Source organism: Triplophysa dalaica, chromosome 12 (genome assembly GCF_015846415.1).
Source record: "Triplophysa dalaica isolate WHDGS20190420 chromosome 12, ASM1584641v1, whole genome shotgun sequence".
NCBI lineage: Eukaryota > Metazoa > Chordata > Actinopteri > Cypriniformes > Nemacheilidae > Triplophysa > Triplophysa dalaica.
In genome coordinates, this window is record NC_079553.1 from 23,141,412 (window position 1) to 23,160,946 (window position 19,535).

A 19,535-nucleotide genomic window follows, 5' to 3' on the forward strand; every position below is an offset into this window, starting at 1 on the left:
CGGCCACAATCATGAAAAAAATCTCATGACATAAGAAGCATGCATGGGAACACAAAACACACCGGGGGTGTTGGACAGTGATTTGACCACCGTATTCAAAGCAAAGCTGCCACACATGATCAAAGTGATCACAGCTCAATAAAAACTGTCGTTTATGTTGTTCATGGATGCCAAACAAAGAAATGAGAATGCAGTGATTGGACTCAATGACAGATAAGAGAGAGTGAGTTTAAGGTTTCTCACAAACATCGTTGATTCTCAGTCACATTCACCAATTTATAAATAACAAGGACCAAATAGCTTTCCTGTAGCATTGCGTTAACAACACAAGGTTTTGAGTTTGATCCCAGGGGAGTGCACATACCTATGTATAGAATGTATAGGATAATGCAATGTAAATTGCGACTGCCAGATGTAAATGTAAATGCAATGGTGAGTAGGGTTGTCATGTGTCATGTTCATAATTAAAATCTACAAAATACACCAAAATTCTTTAATACACAGATTTAAGTGATCTGTATTATACTGTAGAATACAATATTTGTAGTGTTAACTGTAGTAATTGGAAAAGTTTTAGCAAATACTGTAGTATACTTATATGTACCATGGTAAGATTTAAAAACACTAGTGTCTTGTCATTTTAGCAAAGTTAACTGTAGTGACTACTAAAGAACATTATTTTAACATTGGAACTAATTCAATATATGTGACAAATTACATTTATAGTAATGCTTTTAAAGTAACATGTCAGGCTTACTTTAAATGTGACTAAAACGGCCAATAGCTGGCGACATTTTTTTTGTGTCAGTGAATCATTCAACCAACTTATTCAAAACCGCCGATTCATTCAAGAACGAAGCAAGTGTCTTTTTTTAAAGCTTTAGCATGCCGACCGTGCCACCAGTACACAGTGCAACCCTAATGGTGAGTGATGTGGGCATGATCTAGCCATACAACAACGTTGGAAGAAAAGTTAAATTTTGAGTAAACTAATAATGATCATGTTACTCACAATATGTCAGAGATTTTGTAGATGAGTGACAAGAGAGAGTTCCAGAGTAGAATGAAAGTCTAGAATCATGTGTAGCGCCGTCAAATTTAAGATCTCATGACACAGAAGATAACATCATCTCGTCTGTGTTTCTGGGTGTTTTTTAAATTTTCGTGCGGTGTGACGTCTCATTATAAAAAAATGCTCACCTGGCCGTCTTCAAAAGTCAAACGTTCTGTCTCAGCTTGAGATTCACTGAACACCTGCCAAAGGCTGAGCATCTTCGTGTGATGTAGAATTTAATAACATCACATCCCTCTCTCGTCTGAGCTCTGCCAAAACCCACCGGTCCAATATACCCCGCAGCAGGGGCTGGTGATCCTGGCAGAGGAAGGTTAGCAAAGTTAAAACCTCTTACACTACACCTCAGTGCTCGGCCAACTGCGGCCGCACTCCAACTGACCGATCTGTGCCGGGACATTCTGAAGCCCCAGACACACACAAGCCAGTGCTACACGCTACAGTGAAAACACACGCTTTCATCATGACCCAATGGATGTGGATGGAGTTGATGTCATGAGGTGATGGTCAGAGATCTTTCCCATCCAGACCTTCACCTTTAAACAACACTACTGCTGATGCTCAGAGTGGATGGATGAGAACATGAGTGCTGGTGCGAGTGAACGTTGTCTTTGCTCTAAAGAGAGAGAGAGAGAGAGCAGGTTTTGTGTTGATGTGGGCTGTTGGCTCATACAGCAGTGGTGTCAGGACACATTTCCGCTCGAGCAAGTGAAGCTCTGCCACAGTGCTGCAATCTGGGCTCACGTCTGAGACGGGCACGAGCCTTTGACACCGCAGCTTTAATTAAAATTACATTACGAGTAATCAAGCAGAAGATTAACAGCTCCAGCGTCAAAACATTTCACCATCCGCCTGCATGAGACCAAACCCATGTCAAAGCATCAGTTATCTGATCTGAGACCTGCACTTCTTAACCTGAGGACAGACACATGAAACAATCTGATTCTACACCTGCACTCTTCAAAAAATGCTTGATTCTGATTGGCCAGTCGTGACATTTGCAGGTTTATTATTCCCAGATAACAACGGCTCAAAACTAATAACACACAGTAACCTGGACGCAGAAAATCATTTTGCCGGGATTTTTTGACAAATAAAATGTAAATATAATTTGAAAAACATATATGACATAATATTTACAAACGCTTAAACCGAATTGCTTGTTCGTTTCTTACCTTAAAACTGAAAGTAAACGGCTTTTCCTCACAGAAGGTCTTAATTCGGTAAAAACGAGCTAATGAATTACTTCAAATTCACATTTCATGTCCAGTTTTTCTCTCATGTGTCAAATAACCGTGTAATAAGCGGGATAATGTACAAGCAGCCGGCTGTTATCATGAAATAAGACCCTTCAGTGTGACACAAGACCCTTATTTCTGACATAACAACCGGCTGTCTGTACATTAGCACTTACATTATGTAATGGTGTTATAAATGGTTCTTAGCAGCGATGCCATAGAAGAACCATTTTAAGTAAAAGGCTTTCAAAGAACCATTTCTTTCTTATTTTTTTTTTCAGAAGAACTACAATAAAGCTTTTGTGATGTAATAGGTTCTTTATAGAACCAAACACTCTTTTAAAAGATCTTTTTATGAGTGAAAATTTCTGGTTTCTTTCTTATAAACATTTGAGCAATCTCATAACCAGACGTGTTGAATGAAAGCATCACATGTGCTGTTAGTATACTTCTTTACATTCAATTGAATACGTTCAGTCTAGTTTTGTGTACTTGACTTATGCCGCAGTCACACTAAACCTTGAGCATGCAAAATTCATGCGGACGGTGCTGCACAAATAGGCGAGAGCAATTCCTCCATCTTTTACATTTCCAAGAGGTCACATTTTGACGTCTTGATCTTCTATTGGTCGCGCGCATTAAAGGGACGCAGATTTGCAGGTCAGAGTTCACCAAACTTTATGTTTTCTACACAACGGGTTGCATTTCCGGTCTAATGCGTTCGCATGTGTTTGAATGGAAGTCAATCTTTTGATGAATATATAATGAAGTATTGTTAGTGTACTTGACTTGTTGTGTTTACTCTATTGATTGTGGTTAGGCTACTATCATCAACTCAAAGATGACCTACAAGTATTAAACATGTTCTAAGTTTCTCTAGTTTAGTGTGAATACTTCACTTAAGTATACTTACTGAGATTCAGTATTGTTTGTGAGGGTGGTGAAGGGTTGTTTTGCTGCGAGGACGTCAGCTTTTGTCTTTGTTTTATATAAGAGTGAGTTTTATGAACAGATGTTCACAGATGCTGTCACATTATATTTGACAGGCGTGTTTGCAGGTGTGATGTAACTCCTGGGCATTAAGGTCTGGTTTCAAAATAAAAGCACAAGTAAGCTTGACACCACCGGAGCCTTGGGACCTTTTCTCCTCATCCTCAGCGTCTGAGACGTCACTTCTGTCCAACAACATCAACTCCTTTTAACGCTCCAAACACTTTAAAAGAAGAACAAATACTTCAGATCATGTGTGGAATCGGCATTTCTTGTGACACATATTTTGAACATAACAACAAAACATTGTCCAAGTGATTATAAATACAAATCTAAACAGCTAAAGTAAAAATGCAAGATTTAAACAAGGACAAATTAAGTAACATGATACTAAAACACTGAATAAAAAGAAAATAATTTACAATCTTCATATACATTTTAATATAAAATAAGTGAAGAGAAATACAGAAGTACTTTGTAGCTTGGGTTAAACCTAGTCACGTTGAAACAGAAATGTTAATATGACATCCATTTTCTCCCAAAAATGTCAAAAAGATACAAAGACAGCCTGGTTTGTACTCGAGGGTGCTCACCGAAATAATTATGAGCTCCATAAAAGCGTCCCGTAGAAAGAGGCAGAAGACCCCGGGAGACGGAAATGACTTTCTCTCTTGTGCTTTATGTGCTTTAATAAGACTGATCTTCAGCGGCGGTCTGATGTTCCATCGCGGCACGAAGAAAAGATGAAGAAGTCCATTGAGTCTCTGTGTTTTCTGTATTCATTAAGAGAAAAGCTCCTCTCTCGCTCAGACATATCACAGTTTCTCTTCATTACACAGCGGTTCCGGCGGACACGTGTTAAGAGGATGAGGAGGATGAAGACCATCTCTGCCTGCATTCAATGGCATCGGCCACACAAGACAGAAAGCTTTCAGAATCCATTTTTCTGATTTTGCTCTTGTATGTTTCTTTATTTTGTCTCAGAGATTCTCTCCAGCGCACCGCTCTTCTGTTCCTCATTACTGAACACTGACGCTTCGCTGCTTACAGACCAAGCAAAACAAAAGAGGCCGAAGCTCTAATGACAGACGTGGGGGAGGTGGACATAAAAAGATTTCTGCTCAAATGTTGGTGGTGCTTTACAGGTGTTCACATGAGAGTACATTCGTTTGTAAAAAATACTCTATTTCACATCTTTTAAATCTCAAAATGTGGTCAACAACAAAAAATGGTTGTTCCAAACCTGTCTGACGTTTGATTTTCTGTGTGTGAAACTCTGAATATTTCCAGCCCGTAGAGCACCAAAAACATCACTAAGCTTTCATATTCACAAGATCTGAGATACTGTATGTCACCATGAACTCTCGTTGTGTTAGACGCGTAGAAAAACTCTCCTTGTGTTACACAGAACAAAGAAAGTCAAACCAATCTAGAATTTGTGAAGAAGATAAATGATGACGTACTATTTGTTTTTAAGGCTTCATCCGTATGATAGAAAGGAAAAGTCTCTCTCTATTGCCCACACTCTTGTTTAATGGAAGGTGGCGAGAATCTCCCACAGCTTCATAAAAATTCAGAATCCACAGAGATGAACATAAACAAGCAGACAGCTGACAGCCTCCAGAAACACACAACAGTACCGTAGAGTACAGTAGAGTACAGTTTAGTGGAGTACAGTAACTTAGAGAAAGTAAAGTAGAGTTCAGTAGAGTAAAGTGATGTAGAGTACAGTTGAGTACAGTGAAGTAAAATACAGTAGCATACAGTAGCGAATACAGTACAGTACCAGATTCATGACATTGACAGATTGCAGTAGTGTTTATAAAGTGTCATAAGAACATTTCAATCAGATGTCGTGTAGGAATGAAAGATTTCATAAATAATTGTTCATTATTTGTTGTTTATGTGCTGTTTGTTTTCTTACCTCAGATGATCAAAACTTTCATTCTCTCTTCACATCTGCCATATACTGTTTAATCCACACATCGCACACACTGTTAAAACACTGTTCTAAAACATCTGAATGTATATGTTTGCAGCAAAATATCTTTTATCATTTATTTTAAAAATCAAAATTCATGTTAATTTATTCTCTCTTACCTGTTTGTAAATCTGTACCTGAGTCTTTCTTTAGTGGAACACAAAAGAAGATATTTTGAGAAAAGTCCCAGTGGTTTTTGTGTTCATACAATGGATGTCAATGGACTTCAATGTTTTTTGATTATCAACATTCCTCAAAATACATTTCTTTGTGTTGTAACGAAGAAAGAAACTCATACATGTTTGACATGACATGAGATGAATAATTTGATCACAGAATTCTCATTTTGAGGTGAACTGTCCCTTTACTTATATTTGAATATATTATTTCTCAGATTGTTGTATTAAACACAAACACATGTCATAATAATACAGAAGCTGTTAGTCGAGCAGTCACGGGAAAGTCAAACTCTTCAAATGATTGAACTTCTGCTGAAGTGAAGATGAGACCTTAAGTCTGATTATTGGATTATAGGTCTAATATTTGATTCCCGATGCAGATTCATTACCTCGGTTTTAAGATTGAGTCTGTGCAGATAAAGAGCTTATAGAATACCTCTGGGAAAGCGATTAAACACAAAAACAATAAATCAATCAATGACTCAAATGAAGCTCGAGCGTCTTCACCGGTGTGATCCTCACGAGAGATGCGTGTCGGAATGCTAATAAACCAAAGAACGAGCGTTAAACTGTTTGACATCAGATGCTGCACAACAATATACTTTTCTTCTTTATTATTATTAATATACAGGAGAGTTTCTTTATTATATGTACGTTTTTGGAATATTTAGATGTTCACAAGGGGAAAGCCTTAGATATTAAAAGACATGAATATATTTAAATATGGCTTTAGTTTGAAAGTTGAAGTTGAATTAGGGATAAATTTATTAGTACATGTGTTAAGATGGCACTCCATCCAGGGTGTATCCTGCCTTGATGCCCGATGACTCCTGAGATAGGCGCAGGCTCCCCGTGACCCGAGGTAGTTCGGATAAGTGGTAGAAAATGGAATGGAATGTGTTAAGATTGTATTTTTGTTCATTTTATTGTTCTATACAATGGCAGTTTATCAGTCGTGAAGTTCTTGCTTTACATCAAGAACTGCTTTTGAAATATGTTTTTAACTTTTGTGTTAAGATTCAAGTGTATTTCACATTTTGTCTAGTATTGGGATTTTATTGCTACTCTCAAGGAAAGTAACCATAATTTCATTATAATAAAAGTTTATCAATCAGTTTTGTATTATTACAGTTTTACTAAAAATATCATGGTAAAACTATAAATTTAGGCTTCTTTAAATCACTGTAGAAAAAAACATGGTTTGTTTTTATTTGTAGTAAAAGCCTGGTTCATTTTTTACGTGTAGTTTCAGTGAGACTTTAATCTAATTTGTGTATCCAATTAAATCCTACATGTAAATATGTGTTCATATGTGTTAAAATGGCATAAAATACTTCTGGCATTCACATCAAAGGCATAAAAGATAAATCACAGTTACAGTGCAGTCCATAAACAGGCATTCGTTTAAAACAGGACTAGGCCTTTGTTTAATAAGGATATTTAAGTCGTTTTTAAAAACATTACTGGTGGGCATCTTGAGAAAAATCAATCACACTGGTGTATTTTAAGACATGTTGTTTTTTATTAAGACACCTCTAGGCTTAAGCCCTATCCCGAAAACTGCCCCTTAACATGTGAAGAAATAGGAGCATTATATGATTATTATATCAAAATGATCACTAGTTTAAAATATTTTCATTATTTTGATTGCTTCTCAAAATACTAATAAATTCAATATTTACATCTTTTAATATTATATTAATATTATATATTTGTTATAAAAAGTCATTATTTGTTATAAACAAACAGTTCTGTGCATTGTAGTGTTTAAATGTCACTGGTCAGGTCAGAGGTTAAGTAATAAATCCGTTCATCTTCAACAGGCTCGTATTCCTCGTGTTTACATTCGGGAGAACTCGCGTGAAATGTCAAACTGTCTTTAACAACATCGGTTTTGTTTCGTACGAGTGGATGTATTAATACATGGGCTGAAGAGGGACGTCGTGCGCAAAATGATGCTAACAGGATCTAATTAGCAGATGCAAATGAGGAAAGCCGGAATATTCGCGGAGAAGCAGAAGAGACGCTCTGCGGGAAAGCTGGAAGGCTCGAGCTCACCAACGGCCCCCACGCTGAGGACCAAATGTGATGGTCCACTCCTGCTGTTCTTCTTTACGTGACACAGGACCAGACCATAAATATAGACATGGGGGGTGAAAAGGGCGGGTCAAAAAGGGGCTTGACCTTCTGGCGTCCAAATACTCGCCCAATATTCTCTCTCTGTCACGCCTGCCAGTGCCCACAGCGATTCGTCTTTAAATGTATATTTAGGCAACATCCACAGCTGCCTTCTTCGCGATTCTGAGTACACAATATCACAAAGCTTTAAGACGAAACTAAATAAAACCGAAATGATGCTTAAAGCTTCAGATGTGCAGTTTGCCGTGAATCTGGCAGCGGTCTGCGATCCTCCTTCTGTTCTCGTAAAACTCATTCTGCCAAGAGAGTGTTGACTGGGTCACAGGCTCTTTCCTCCCGCCTGGACGCCACGGGGAACGATGGCAAAACGACAGAAAGGACTCTTTAGACGTGTCAAAAAGAGAGCACGGGGGAAGCGAGTATTTGAGAGAACACCCCACTGTCCGCCGATCAACTGCAGCCGCCGCACAGCGCGTTCACGTCCGGCCTTACGACACGCGCACGGCACGCACGCACGCACGCGGGGTCACACGTTTGCTTAAACCTCACGTTTCTTCAGATTGAAATGACTAAGAATCCGCAAGAAACCCCCACCCCAAGATGTGAAACGCGTTCCCCCGTAAAAGTGTTCATCTCTCAACAATCCGATGACAAAGTGTTGCGGGGCAGGTTAACAGCTCCACTCATATGAGAGTGTTTTTGTCACAGTCAGTGGGTGTGAGGAGGCGATTGTTTAAGAGCGAAAAATACAAGCGAAACGACCGTTCACAAAAGTGACAGAGTGATAGAGTGACAGAGTGAAAGAGTGACAGAGTGACAGAATGAAAGAGTGAAAGAGTGAAAGAGTGATAGAGTGACAGAGTAATAGAGTGAAAGAGTGATAGAGTGACAGAGTGAAAGAGTGACAGAGTGAAAGAGTGACAGAGTGAAAGAGTGATAGAGTGACAGAGTGAAAGAGTGACAGGGTGACAGAGTGAAAGAGTGACAGAGTGATAGAGTGACAGAGTGAAAGAGTGACAGAATGAAAGAGTGACAGAGTGACAGAGTGAAAGAGTGACAGAGTGATAGAGTGACAGAATGAAAGAGTGACAGAGTGAAAGAGTGACAGAGTGACAGAGTGAAAGAGTGACAGAGTGAAAGAGTGACAGAGTGATAGAGTGACAGAGTGAAAGAGTGACAGAATGAAAGAGTGACAGAGTGATAGAGTGAAAGAGTGACAGAGTGACAGAATGAAAGAGTGACAGAGTGAAAGAGTGACAGTGTGAAAGAGTGACAGGGTGACAGAGTGACAGAGTGAAAGAGTGACAGAGTGAAAGAGTGATAGAGTGACAGAGTGAAAGAGTGACAGAATGAAAGAGTGACAGAGTGGACAGAGTGAAAGAGTGACAGAGTGAAAGAGTGACAGAGTGACAGAGTGACAGAGTGAAAGAGTGACAGAGTGGACAGAGTGGACAGAGTGAAAGAGTGACAGAGTGAAAGAGTGACAGATTGACAGAGCGGATAGAGCGGACAGAGCGGACAGAGTGACAGAGTGACAGAGTGACAGAGTGACAGAGTGAAAGAGTGACAGAGTGGACAGAGTGACAGAGTGAAAGAGTGACAGAGTGAAAGAGTGACAGAGTGACAGAGTGGACAGAGTGACAGAGTGGACAGAGTGACAGAGTGACAGAGTGGACAGAGTGACAGAGTGAAAGAGTGACAGAGTGGACAGAGTGACAGAGTGAAAGAGTGACAGAGTGAAAGAGTGACAGAGTGGACAGAGTGACAGAGTGGACAGAGTGACAGAGTGGACAGAGTGACAGAGTGACAGAGTGACAGAGTGGACAGAGTGACAGAGTGGACAGAGTGACAGAGTGGACAGAGTGACAGAGTGAAAGAGTGACAGAGTGGACAGAGTGACAGAGTGACAGAGTGGACAGAGTGACAGAGTGGACAGAGTAACAGAGTGAAAGAGTGACAGAGTGGACAGAGTGACAGAGTGGACAGAGTGACAGAGTGGACAGAGTGACAGAGTGAAAGAGTGACAGAGTGAAAGAGTGGACAGAGTGACAGAGTGGACAGAGTGACAGAGTGGACAGAGTGACAGAGTGGACAGAGTGACAGAGTGACAGAGTGAAAGAGTGACAGAGTGACAGAGTGACAGAGTGGACAGAGTGACAGAGTGGACAGAGTGACAGAGTGGACAGAGTGACAGAGTGGACAGAGTGACAGAGTGAAAGAGTGACAGAGTGACAGAGTGAAAGAGTGACAGAGTGACAGAGTGACAGAGCTGTGCTGAATACAGTCAAACTAAAGTTCTTCACCTCCTACAACACCGTGAAAAACACTTGAGCACAGATTTTCGCCTTTTCACTACTGCAACACTACAGGCTACGTGCACGCGCTCGTACAATTACACAAATAGTATTAGACGAATGTAATGCAGCACATTTGAACATTTAAACATGACACATATGTGGTGGTTTCCCATATGGGGCTTCAGATGGACTCTAGACTAAAATAGATCTTAAAATACATCTGTGCCATTATTTCATGTCAGATACACACCTGTTTTTTGTAAACGCATGATTGTAAAAACTACTTAATTGTCCTATAAATCGTAGTCTTGGTTTATTCTAATCTCTGTCTTGGAAACCGTCACATAAACTAAAATAAAAAATTGAATAAAGAGATAGATCTAACTTGACTTGACTTAAACACACATCTTGAATGCATTTGTGAAATTATTCAGACAAACAATGCTGACAACTGAGACTGAAAAGTGAATGTGATGTGTTAAATGTTTTTTTCTTCCTACATTTTGATGTTAGTTTGGGTGCATCAATGAATCATGATATGACAATAGCAAAATCTCTCATCTTTGATCTTTGAATCTTAACCCACAAAGGGAAACATATACAGTGTGAGACTTCTAAAGAAGTCATCCACAATTGAAAGATGAACAAAATCCTTAAAGCACATTTTAATACTTTCCATAAAGAGTAAAGAATTCAACCGAGATCACAAATCCTCCTCAAAAGAACCTTGAAGAACAGGAGAGGAACCTGATCAATGTCTTGAGGTTTGAGTCAGAGACACACAGGTGCACTTCAGACACCAAACGTCTGACAGCTGAGGTGACGGTGTGACCTGTTACACACACAGACGTTCACAAAACCTTTGAGCTCATGAGAAGTGTTGCTTGATCAAGTGTTCATCCAGTTCACAAAAATATCAGACATGTGATCAATAACATAACAGTTGAAATGTCTCGCTCTCTCAAACAAACTGAGTTTGAGTTTCTAATTGTGAGAATATTCATGACAACCCTCACAAAAAGTGAAAATCATATTCATTTGTAATCAACAGTTGGTTTTGTTCATTTTACTCTGAAAACATGTCATCATTATTAACACATGTAAACATTTGATCACTTTGGATTCATGTGTTGATTATAAACATGGGTCACCTTCATCAGAACAAAACTAAATTTCAGGTTTCTCTTTTTCTAGATGTTGTGATTATGTTACAGATAGATGTGTTTTTCATTTCTAATATCCGGGCTCAGAACGAGTCATCGAGTCATTTTCTCAGGTATCCATTTTTTCTTCTGCACATGAAGAAAGTGAATTTATTTTACAGAGTTTAAACAAATTTACATTTATATCAAGAGCATTTGTTTTCCATCAGCTGGATCTGTCTTACACAATCAGCCGCAATTTAAATGTTTGAACTTTGCAGCCACTGCTAGAAAAAATAATTCATCAGGTGAAAAGAGCGCGTGTTGTGTCGTGTTTGCGTCACTGGGGGGCGTCCGAGAGGCGCGTGAATAAACGTGGCTGCATCACAGATGCCCCTCAGTCACTTCTTACCCCAGTCTGCACGAGACGGACACGCGCTTGATCTGACGCGAACGAACCTCTTCATCTGCATTTATTCCTCTCACTGGTTTAAACTGGACACTGTGGAGATGATGGAGATTAAACTGGTGAGTTATTTCAATTATTTAAAAGAATCGTTTGAGAATTTGATTCCATCTGCAGTTTATTTCACCTTCAGAGAAAACTCTCTCTCTCTCTCTCTCTCTCTCTCTCTTTCTCTCTCTCTCTATCTCTCTCTCTCACACAGATGGAAATGTATTTAGCATTAAATGTGCTTATCTGTTACTTTTCTCCTACTTTTATGTAAACTTTAATAAATGTCATAAATAATGTCAATAATTACTATACAATCAATATGATAGAATGTTATGTTGTTGAGCTAATAGTCAAGGTAGGTACTTGTTTAAATCAAAGATGGGAAATGACTTACTTTTCTATAGGCAACAATAAAGGCTCAGTTAAAATCTAAACATTTAGACATCAAATATCAAAATACTTTTAATCGATTTAAAAATATTATAAAGAAAATTTCATTTTAAATTGTATTATTTGTTTGCTTAATACTGTACGAAATGTGTAATGTTTATTTTAAATGAACAAATGTTGGTATCTGCGCAAATATAAAATATAGCCTATACATTTTATTTTTTAATTTATACCCAAATATAGATATAATTTAGGTGCTAACAATTTAAATGAAAGCTACCTTACACCACATGATATGGATAAATACATTTTTACTCATTATTAATGTAATGACGAATATTAGGCTATTCAATTGATGTAGTAGATTATTTCACTATAAAAACAACAGCAGTAAAAAGTTTCACTTAATTTAACAGACCGAAACTGTGGGTGTGTTTTCTGTCGTTGGTGTTGAATTTGATGATGAATCTATTACACTTTGTCAATCTGTTTGACCATAGTAATATTTATAAACTCATGAAATGAAGTTTGAGTTAATTATTAATAATGTTTGGTGTTATTCCAGTGATATGGAGAAGACAGCACTGCAAGAAATCTAACTTGGAACACAGAAGAACTAAACCAACCGGTCCTGTCACGCGCTGACCCGAACCCTGAGCCGAGTGTGTCCAAACATGCCCGGGGAAGAATCCGGATCGGTTCTGTCTTCACAAAGTCAAGCGGACGACGAGAAAGTTTCGCCCATTGTTTGTGAGGATCAACTTCCCAGCGGCGGTCGATATATTTTAGATGGACTCGGTTCGAGTCGATATTTCATGATGGGCGCGACACAGCAAACCCACGAGAATCCGAACCCGTGTTCCTTCTTTCCCTACACAAGCCAAACCGGATCCGTGTACTCGGGTTCAGAAGGGTCGAGGTACACGACATCGCTTCATTACGGTTCCGTTCTGCCCTCGAGCGGCTTCTGTCAGTCTCTGTGCGCGGGACGCGGTGAGTTCGGCACAGGGTATCAGTTTGGACACAGTCCCGGTGACACCTTCCACTCGTATCAGGGAAGCGGCTCCGGTATCGGTCCCGTGTCTCTGTCAGGAGTTGGGCTGAGATCGCAGGTGTATCTCTGTAACCGGCCGTTATGGCTGAAATTTCACCGGCACCAAACCGAGATGATCATCACCAAACAGGGCCGGTGAGTCCGAACCTGTGTTGCGTTTGGAATAGCTGGAAGAATTTTTTTTTTTTTAATTGAAATAAAAATGTGATGTAATATTGGTGAAGTCTAAAAAAATATTTTGGTTCCTCCAAAAAAACTCCTTTCTGTAGCCTGCATTTAATGAACCTTTTGACAGGAAGGTGGATGTTAAAATCACACTATGGAAGAACCCAAAATAAAACGTATTAATTTTGACAGGCTATATTCTGTGGGATTCTTTTTATTTATATTTTCTATCTGAATTTGTATGTTTCTCTTTGAGCGTTCGGTAACATCATTCTGTTTATTTCTGTGACAAAACATATTTTGACTTGTTCATCTCATCTTTTATTTCTTTGTGTAGGCGAATGTTCCCGTTTCTGAGTTTCAATATTACCGGCTTAAGCCTCACGACGCATTATAATGTTTTTGTGGAGATAGTTTTAGCTGATCCGAACCACTGGAGATTTCAAGGCGGTAAATGGGTTACCTGTGGAAAAGCCGACAATAATATGCAAGGTATCATTTATATATTTTATATCATATTAAAATAGCATATTTATTTGTGTTATTTCAGTAACTGTTAATGTTGTCATTATTTTTACTTTAGGAAATAAAATGTACATGCACCCTGAATCGCCGAACACAGGCGCTCATTGGATGAGGCAAGAAATCTCTTTCGGCAAATTAAAATTAACAAACAACAAGGGAGCAAACGCCAATAATTCACAGGTAAAAACTAATTAAAAAACAGAAAATTTGCTGATGTTTAAAATGTATAAATTGAGTAAAATGAAAGGCAGAATATATGCTACACTATAATAAATATATATGGTAATAGAAATAAAGGATAGAGTAGAAATCCAATCGAAAATGTCAACGCATTAATAATGTTTGTTTACAGTTACCTAATGTTGCCATGTTTTTGTCTCATAAACAGATGATTGTTCTGCAGTCTTTACACAAATACCAGCCGAGACTTCACATCGTTGAAGTGCCAGACGACGTGATTGGAAGCACCGGAAGAGAATCGAAGAGTCAGATCTTCACCTTCCCCGAGAATCAGTTCATTGCTGTGACAGCATATCAAAACACTGATGTACATCTTCACATTACACCAGAAATAAACATAAACATTCTCTTTCTCAATATACTGTGAGGAAATGTCAAGAGTTTTATTTGCTGGCAAACGACACGTTAATTGACTAACTTCTCTCACGTTATTTGGCCTTTTATTGAAAAAACTGAAAAATAAACGCCACACAGTTTAATGTTTTCTTTCACAACGCAAACACATTCGTTATTTTTCTGAAGCTGGTTTATCTTTTCAGATCACTCAACTCAAGATCGATCACAATCCGTTCGCGAAGGGCTTCAGAGACAACTATGATTCGTGAGTGCTCGTTCATTCTGCATTAATGTCTCTCATTTCACTCAATAACAACTAAGCCGCATTTGGGACTTGTAGGATGTACACCCTCACGGAGCGCGAGAGACTCACACCGTCACCCACCGACCCGGCGCGCGCGCAGAACATCGTGCCACCGGGCGCGCGCTTCGCCATGCAGCCCTTCCTGCAGGAGACTCGAACCCAGAGCCGCTTTTACAGCAGCGAGCGGACCATGACGCAAGCGAACGGCGTGCTGTCTCCTCCGGTGGATGACGCGCAGAGGTGGCTGGTGACGTCAGTGCAACAGACCGGTCCCAGCAAACTGGACCTGGCGGCGTATGAGGGCGATTATTCGAGCTCGCTGCTGCCGTACAGTCTGAAGTCTTTACCGCTGCAATCTCACTCCCTCAGTTATTACTCCGAGCCCGCGCTCGCGTCCGTGACCGCAGGCTGCTGGGGGTCGAGAGGGTCCTATCCCAGAAAAATGACGTCGGGTCTGCCCTGGTCACCCAGACCGACGGATTTCACCGACGAACAAACGTCCGATAAAGAGAAAAGCAGAGATGAATTGACATTGACTCAAACTTCGGCGTGGACGGAGAGCGCGCCGGGACTCAAAGCTTTGGACTCGATGGAACCGAGTATTTATTCTGTTGTGTGCAAACGGAGGAAATTTTCACACAGTGAGTTCGGAAGCGACAACATTAAATGTGAAGATTCCGAAAACTTGAACAAAGAGAGTTCGTCCCCATCCAGAGCTCTGGGTTATTACGCTTTTTATGCCAGTACCTGAAAAGCCCACACCTGTACACAACTGTCTGGAAATATACTGCACAACAGCACTGATTTAACAACGATCATCTTTTTATTGAAACATTTCTTTCAGAGCTTAATGTTGTTCTTCCTTTTGTAACTTATTGTAAAGCTCACACACACAAAATAAATACTTTCCGTGCACGAGTAAAATGATGTGCCAGTTTTGTGTGTATTTAATGACGATTTATGATATTTGTAAACACAATTTGATTAGAATTGACTTTTGCACAAATACGTATTATTAATATTGACAATTAAACATAAACATCAACACATTTGTAAACAATCGAGCAATAGAGCGCCGACAAAAACAAACTGTAGATTAAAACCGTAAACGGGTCAACGAAAATAAAACACGTTTGGCAGATGAGATTTAAATAAACACGCATGAATTATGACGAAAATACAGCACAATGTTTATGAGCGATCATTTGAAAATGAATTTTATACAATAGAAAACGACACAGAGGTTAAATGAAAAGAATACAGAGACCTCTAGTGTCAGAACAGAGTACTGAAGATTCTCACTTCACCGCATGTGTACAAAATACATTTAAGAAGACAGTGAGTCCAGCTTATCACGTCACTGTTTCAATGTCAGTCATGAGAACACACACACACTGAACAACAGTCAATATAAACATGTAAACCACTTGAGATGAAAGAGTTCTTATACAGCAGTGTTGACCTTTGGATCTGTGCAGCAGACAGAAGAGCTTCACACATGTCAGGTGAAAATCTTTCATCCATGTCAAGAGACGTCCAGTACGACATCCACTGTGTCCACAAGATAACGTGAATAATAAAAAGCCAACGCTGAGGGACACGGCGGCTCTACCATAGAGCACTGAGACCGTTTTGGGGGTTTTTTAGGTCCCCAGATCAGACTTGGATGGGTTTTCGGCTGCGATGCAGTTCATCTTTCCATCTTTTCATATCCCACACTGGAGCTGATGGTTCAGAGACCGACGGCTGACGTTCATACTGCAGTAACACACACAAACACACACAACTGAACATTCTGAAATCCACATATTCAGCTCATTTTCAAAGAAGATTTCTCTTTTATTTACTTTTGTAGTTTAGCAGATGCTGAGAGTCGAGCGAGTGTGACATCATCATTTGCCTGAATTCTGTTATTATTTTAATAAAACTCTTGTACTGACTCAGATATATTATCTCGGCCCTCCTCACATGGAACATGCTGATGTACGCTTGTCCTTAGAAATACAGACACGTGTCTACACACATCTCTAGATCTGCCAGCGGTCACAAAGACCCAGAAGTGTTTTGTAAAGACTTGTTACACACCTCATAGGCCGGCGGTTCTGATGACGGCACTGGACTGTAAGCTGGAGGAACCGGAACCACATGATCCACCACATCACTCACCACCGCCGGAGGAACTGAATTCATGTGAATGATCATCAGACGCTTTCTCTGAGTGACACGAGGCAAAGCATTTCATCTATTAAGTTGGCAAACTCAAATCTGCTCAAAGCTCAATCTCTGACAAGTGAAAATGTAGTCCGTACCGATTTACACCAGCAGCATGAAGTTGCAAAGATGATGAGAGAGAAAACCAACGCCAGAACATTGCAGACAATAAAAGTCACATCAATGGAATTTAAAGAGCGAGTTAAAAACTGGAACAACAACGACAACAAAGTGAATTATTTTCACATCTCACTCAGATGAAAACTCACTTGAACTTGAATCCACAGAAACACACACTTACCACACGGATGGTGAGTATGATATAGAAGAGCAAGAGAAACACCAGAAGAACCGCCGCAGTGCTGAAGATGTTGATCAGGTTTAGAACTTGTGAGGTGACCACCTAAATACACAAAACACATCAAAAACAACACAACAATAAACACATAAATATCACTATCATAAAGTAAACATCATCATGATGAGATCTGGAGAGTGTCTACAGCACTTCTGTCTTCATGCGTGTTGAAATGAAAACTTGTATCTGTTAATTTTAGTTGAATTGAATAATTGTATTCACATAAACAAACATTAATAAAGATGAATAAGTGCTGTAAAATAATTCATGTTAATACAACCGTAACGTTGACCGTTGTTTCCTATCAGTTTGGTTTTCAGTGTGACTTCAACTTTACTTTCACTAAAATTAAACCACTTTGACTTTTGAGATTCAATATAAGCAAGAAGACACTGGCAAAAACCAACACTGCAAAAACGACATGCTTTGTAACAATAAAAAAACTGAAAAAATGCTAAATAAATAAAGTTGACTTGACATTCTTGATAAGCATTCATTTTCTAGTAAACTCATTTAAATCGTCTTAAATAATCATACATTTATATAACAAGAAAAGTGACCTGAGAAAATGAGTCTCCTTTCATGAAAGACAATATAAGAAACAGGAAGGTTCATGTTAACTAAATGAGAAATCCACAGTAAGTGCTGTGCTGGCAAACTACAGAACGTGTGACAGTGTGAAGTGTTTCCTTTAAATGTGAGATCTGAGGACTCTTACCAGACATGGGTTACGTGTGCACGCGGCTGTGGCGGTGATAACTCCTGTTAAAATTAACTACACAAACACACATGACGCATGATATTTCACATTGACGTCAGATGACAAAACAACAGGAATATATGACTCGACAGACTCACAAAACAAGCTGGTATTAAAAGCCAACTCTCGTAATTCCAATACACAGCTCCAAAGACAACGGCACCTGCCAAAATCTGCAACCACTGGAAGACAGAAGAGAAAAAACATCTGTTTGTACCCAGAAACCCACAGAGACAGTAAATGATGTGAACTTTACCCCCAGAGCGTTGGGGTTGACTTTCAGGAATCCATGAACTCCAGGCGGGTCACCGGGCTTGGTCTCCGTGATGTAAACAGGAGATGATCCAGATGACTGATCCAGATGAACCGGAGAGCCGATGACCACCTCAACTGTTCTCGACATCTTTAAACTCACAGAGTAAAACACACAAGTGAACTGAATCAGGCCGGGAACTAAACATCACTTACATTCTTCAAGAAGTCAAACCTGCTTTACCTGCGCTGTGGCCCACATGACTCGACACTCTCTGTATTTCACTTCTGATCATGTATCAACACTTGTGATTACTCACATGTCAGTCATGATCAACATACATGTACAGGACTTCTCTTTTTTTAATAATAATTGCTCAGAACTTTCATTGGTGTAAACCAGACTGAACCAGACAACTCTATCAGTCAAATATTCTGTCAGAGTGTGAATAAGTTTCCATGAATGAGACTTTACATCAGTTGTTATTGATCATTCGCTGCGTCTTGTGTTTGTTGATTTTATCTTTCATCTGGTATTTCTGGGCAGAATTCACCTGTGAAGCTCCTCTTCATACTATCTAGAGAATGTGTCTGAAACATCATAGTTATTCTCACTCTTAAAGCACCTCACACCTTTCATCAGGAGCTTTTAAAGCAAGATCACAATTACGACAACAACCAGTGTTGGGTGTGGAACTAGTTACTAGTTCATGTAATTTAATTACTTTCCTCTTAAAAAGTAAAGTAAGGGATAACTCTTATATTTACTTCTCATGTAATTAAACTAAATTCTGTGTGTTATATATATGTGTGTGTGTGTGTGTGTGTGCAGTAGTGAAATTGACACCAAAGTTCAAAGTCAAACTTTTAAATCTGTGCTTTAATGTATAATACACAGATTTGTAATACTTTGGTCAGTTAATAATTCTACTTTATGTATTTTTATATTATATATTTGGATGGATTAAAAGAGCCATTTCATGTCTATCCTTAAATCGCTGAACTAATCAAAGTTGATGTAGGATATAGAAAGTCATTAGTTACTTTTTGGAGAGAGTCATGTGTACAGTAATATAATTACACTATTAAATATGTCATTAGTAACTAGTAATTCATTACTTTATCAGAGTAACTTACCCAACAGTCGCAACAACATTAAATCTTATTTTTAAACTAAATACTACTAATTTATTACTTATTTCTTAAAAAAATCAACATATTTATAATAAAATAATTACATCTATAATAGAATTTATAATTATATATAATATTATAAAAAAAAATATTTTGTAGGAAGCAAATCAACAATTAATAGTTGCACTTAAAGAAAGTAACTTTCCTAAAGCTAGATAATGTCTTTACGATATTATTGTAAATTGTTAACAGTCTCCCATATTGCACTTACACTTTAAAATTAAGAACTAACAGAAACAAATGAAAATATG

At 38.9% G+C, this 19,535-nt stretch overlaps 2 protein-coding genes across 2 annotated transcripts; one reads left to right on the forward strand and one right to left on the reverse strand.

The window, feature by feature from the left end:
* The first annotated feature begins 11,449 nt into the window (after positions 1-11,449).
* Positions 11,450-15,436, forward strand: eomesb (eomesodermin homolog b). Its single transcript, XM_056763485.1, has 7 exons — positions 11,450-11,566; positions 12,451-13,074; positions 13,442-13,596; positions 13,688-13,809; positions 14,018-14,176; positions 14,409-14,470; positions 14,546-15,436. The coding sequence occupies exons 2-7, from the start codon at positions 12,560-12,562 to the stop codon at positions 15,258-15,260; spliced, it is 1,728 nt and encodes a 575-aa protein (XP_056619463.1). The 5' UTR covers positions 11,450-11,566; positions 12,451-12,559; the 3' UTR covers positions 15,261-15,436.
* Positions 15,437-15,710: 274 nt separating this feature from the next.
* On the reverse strand, positions 15,711-18,279 carry LOC130433563 (uncharacterized). Its single transcript, XM_056763486.1, has 7 exons — positions 18,095-18,279; positions 17,937-18,020; positions 17,797-17,853; positions 17,022-17,123; positions 16,819-16,929; positions 16,595-16,723; positions 15,711-16,267 (listed from the first exon to the last, which is right to left on the reverse strand). Exons 1-7 carry the CDS (start codon positions 18,239-18,241, stop codon positions 16,166-16,168), a joined length of 732 nt encoding a protein of 243 aa, XP_056619464.1. The 5' UTR covers positions 18,242-18,279; the 3' UTR covers positions 15,711-16,165.
* Positions 18,280-19,535: the final 1,256 nt, after the last annotated feature.

Coding starts and splice junctions, on each gene's coding strand:
- eomesb (XM_056763485.1), top strand. CDS start 12,560: ATGCCCGGGGAAGAATCCGGATCGGTTCTGTCTTCACAAAGTCAAGCG. Junction 13,810..14,017: donor CAAACGCCAATAATTCACAG/GTAAAAACTAAT, acceptor TCTCATAAACAG/ATGATTGTTCTGCAGTCTTT. Junction 14,177..14,408: donor CAGCATATCAAAACACTGAT/GTACATCTTCAC, acceptor TTATCTTTTCAG/ATCACTCAACTCAAGATCGA.
- LOC130433563 (XM_056763486.1), bottom strand. CDS start 18,241: ATGTCGAGAACAGTTGAGGTGGTCATCGGCTCTCCGGTTCATCTGGAT. Junction 18,021..18,094: donor TCAACCCCAACGCTCTGGGG/GTAAAGTTCACA, acceptor TCTGTCTTCCAG/TGGTTGCAGATTTTGGCAGG. Junction 16,724..16,818: donor CATGCTGCTGGTGTAAATCG/GTACGGACTACA, acceptor CGTGTCACTCAG/AGAAAGCGTCTGATGATCAT.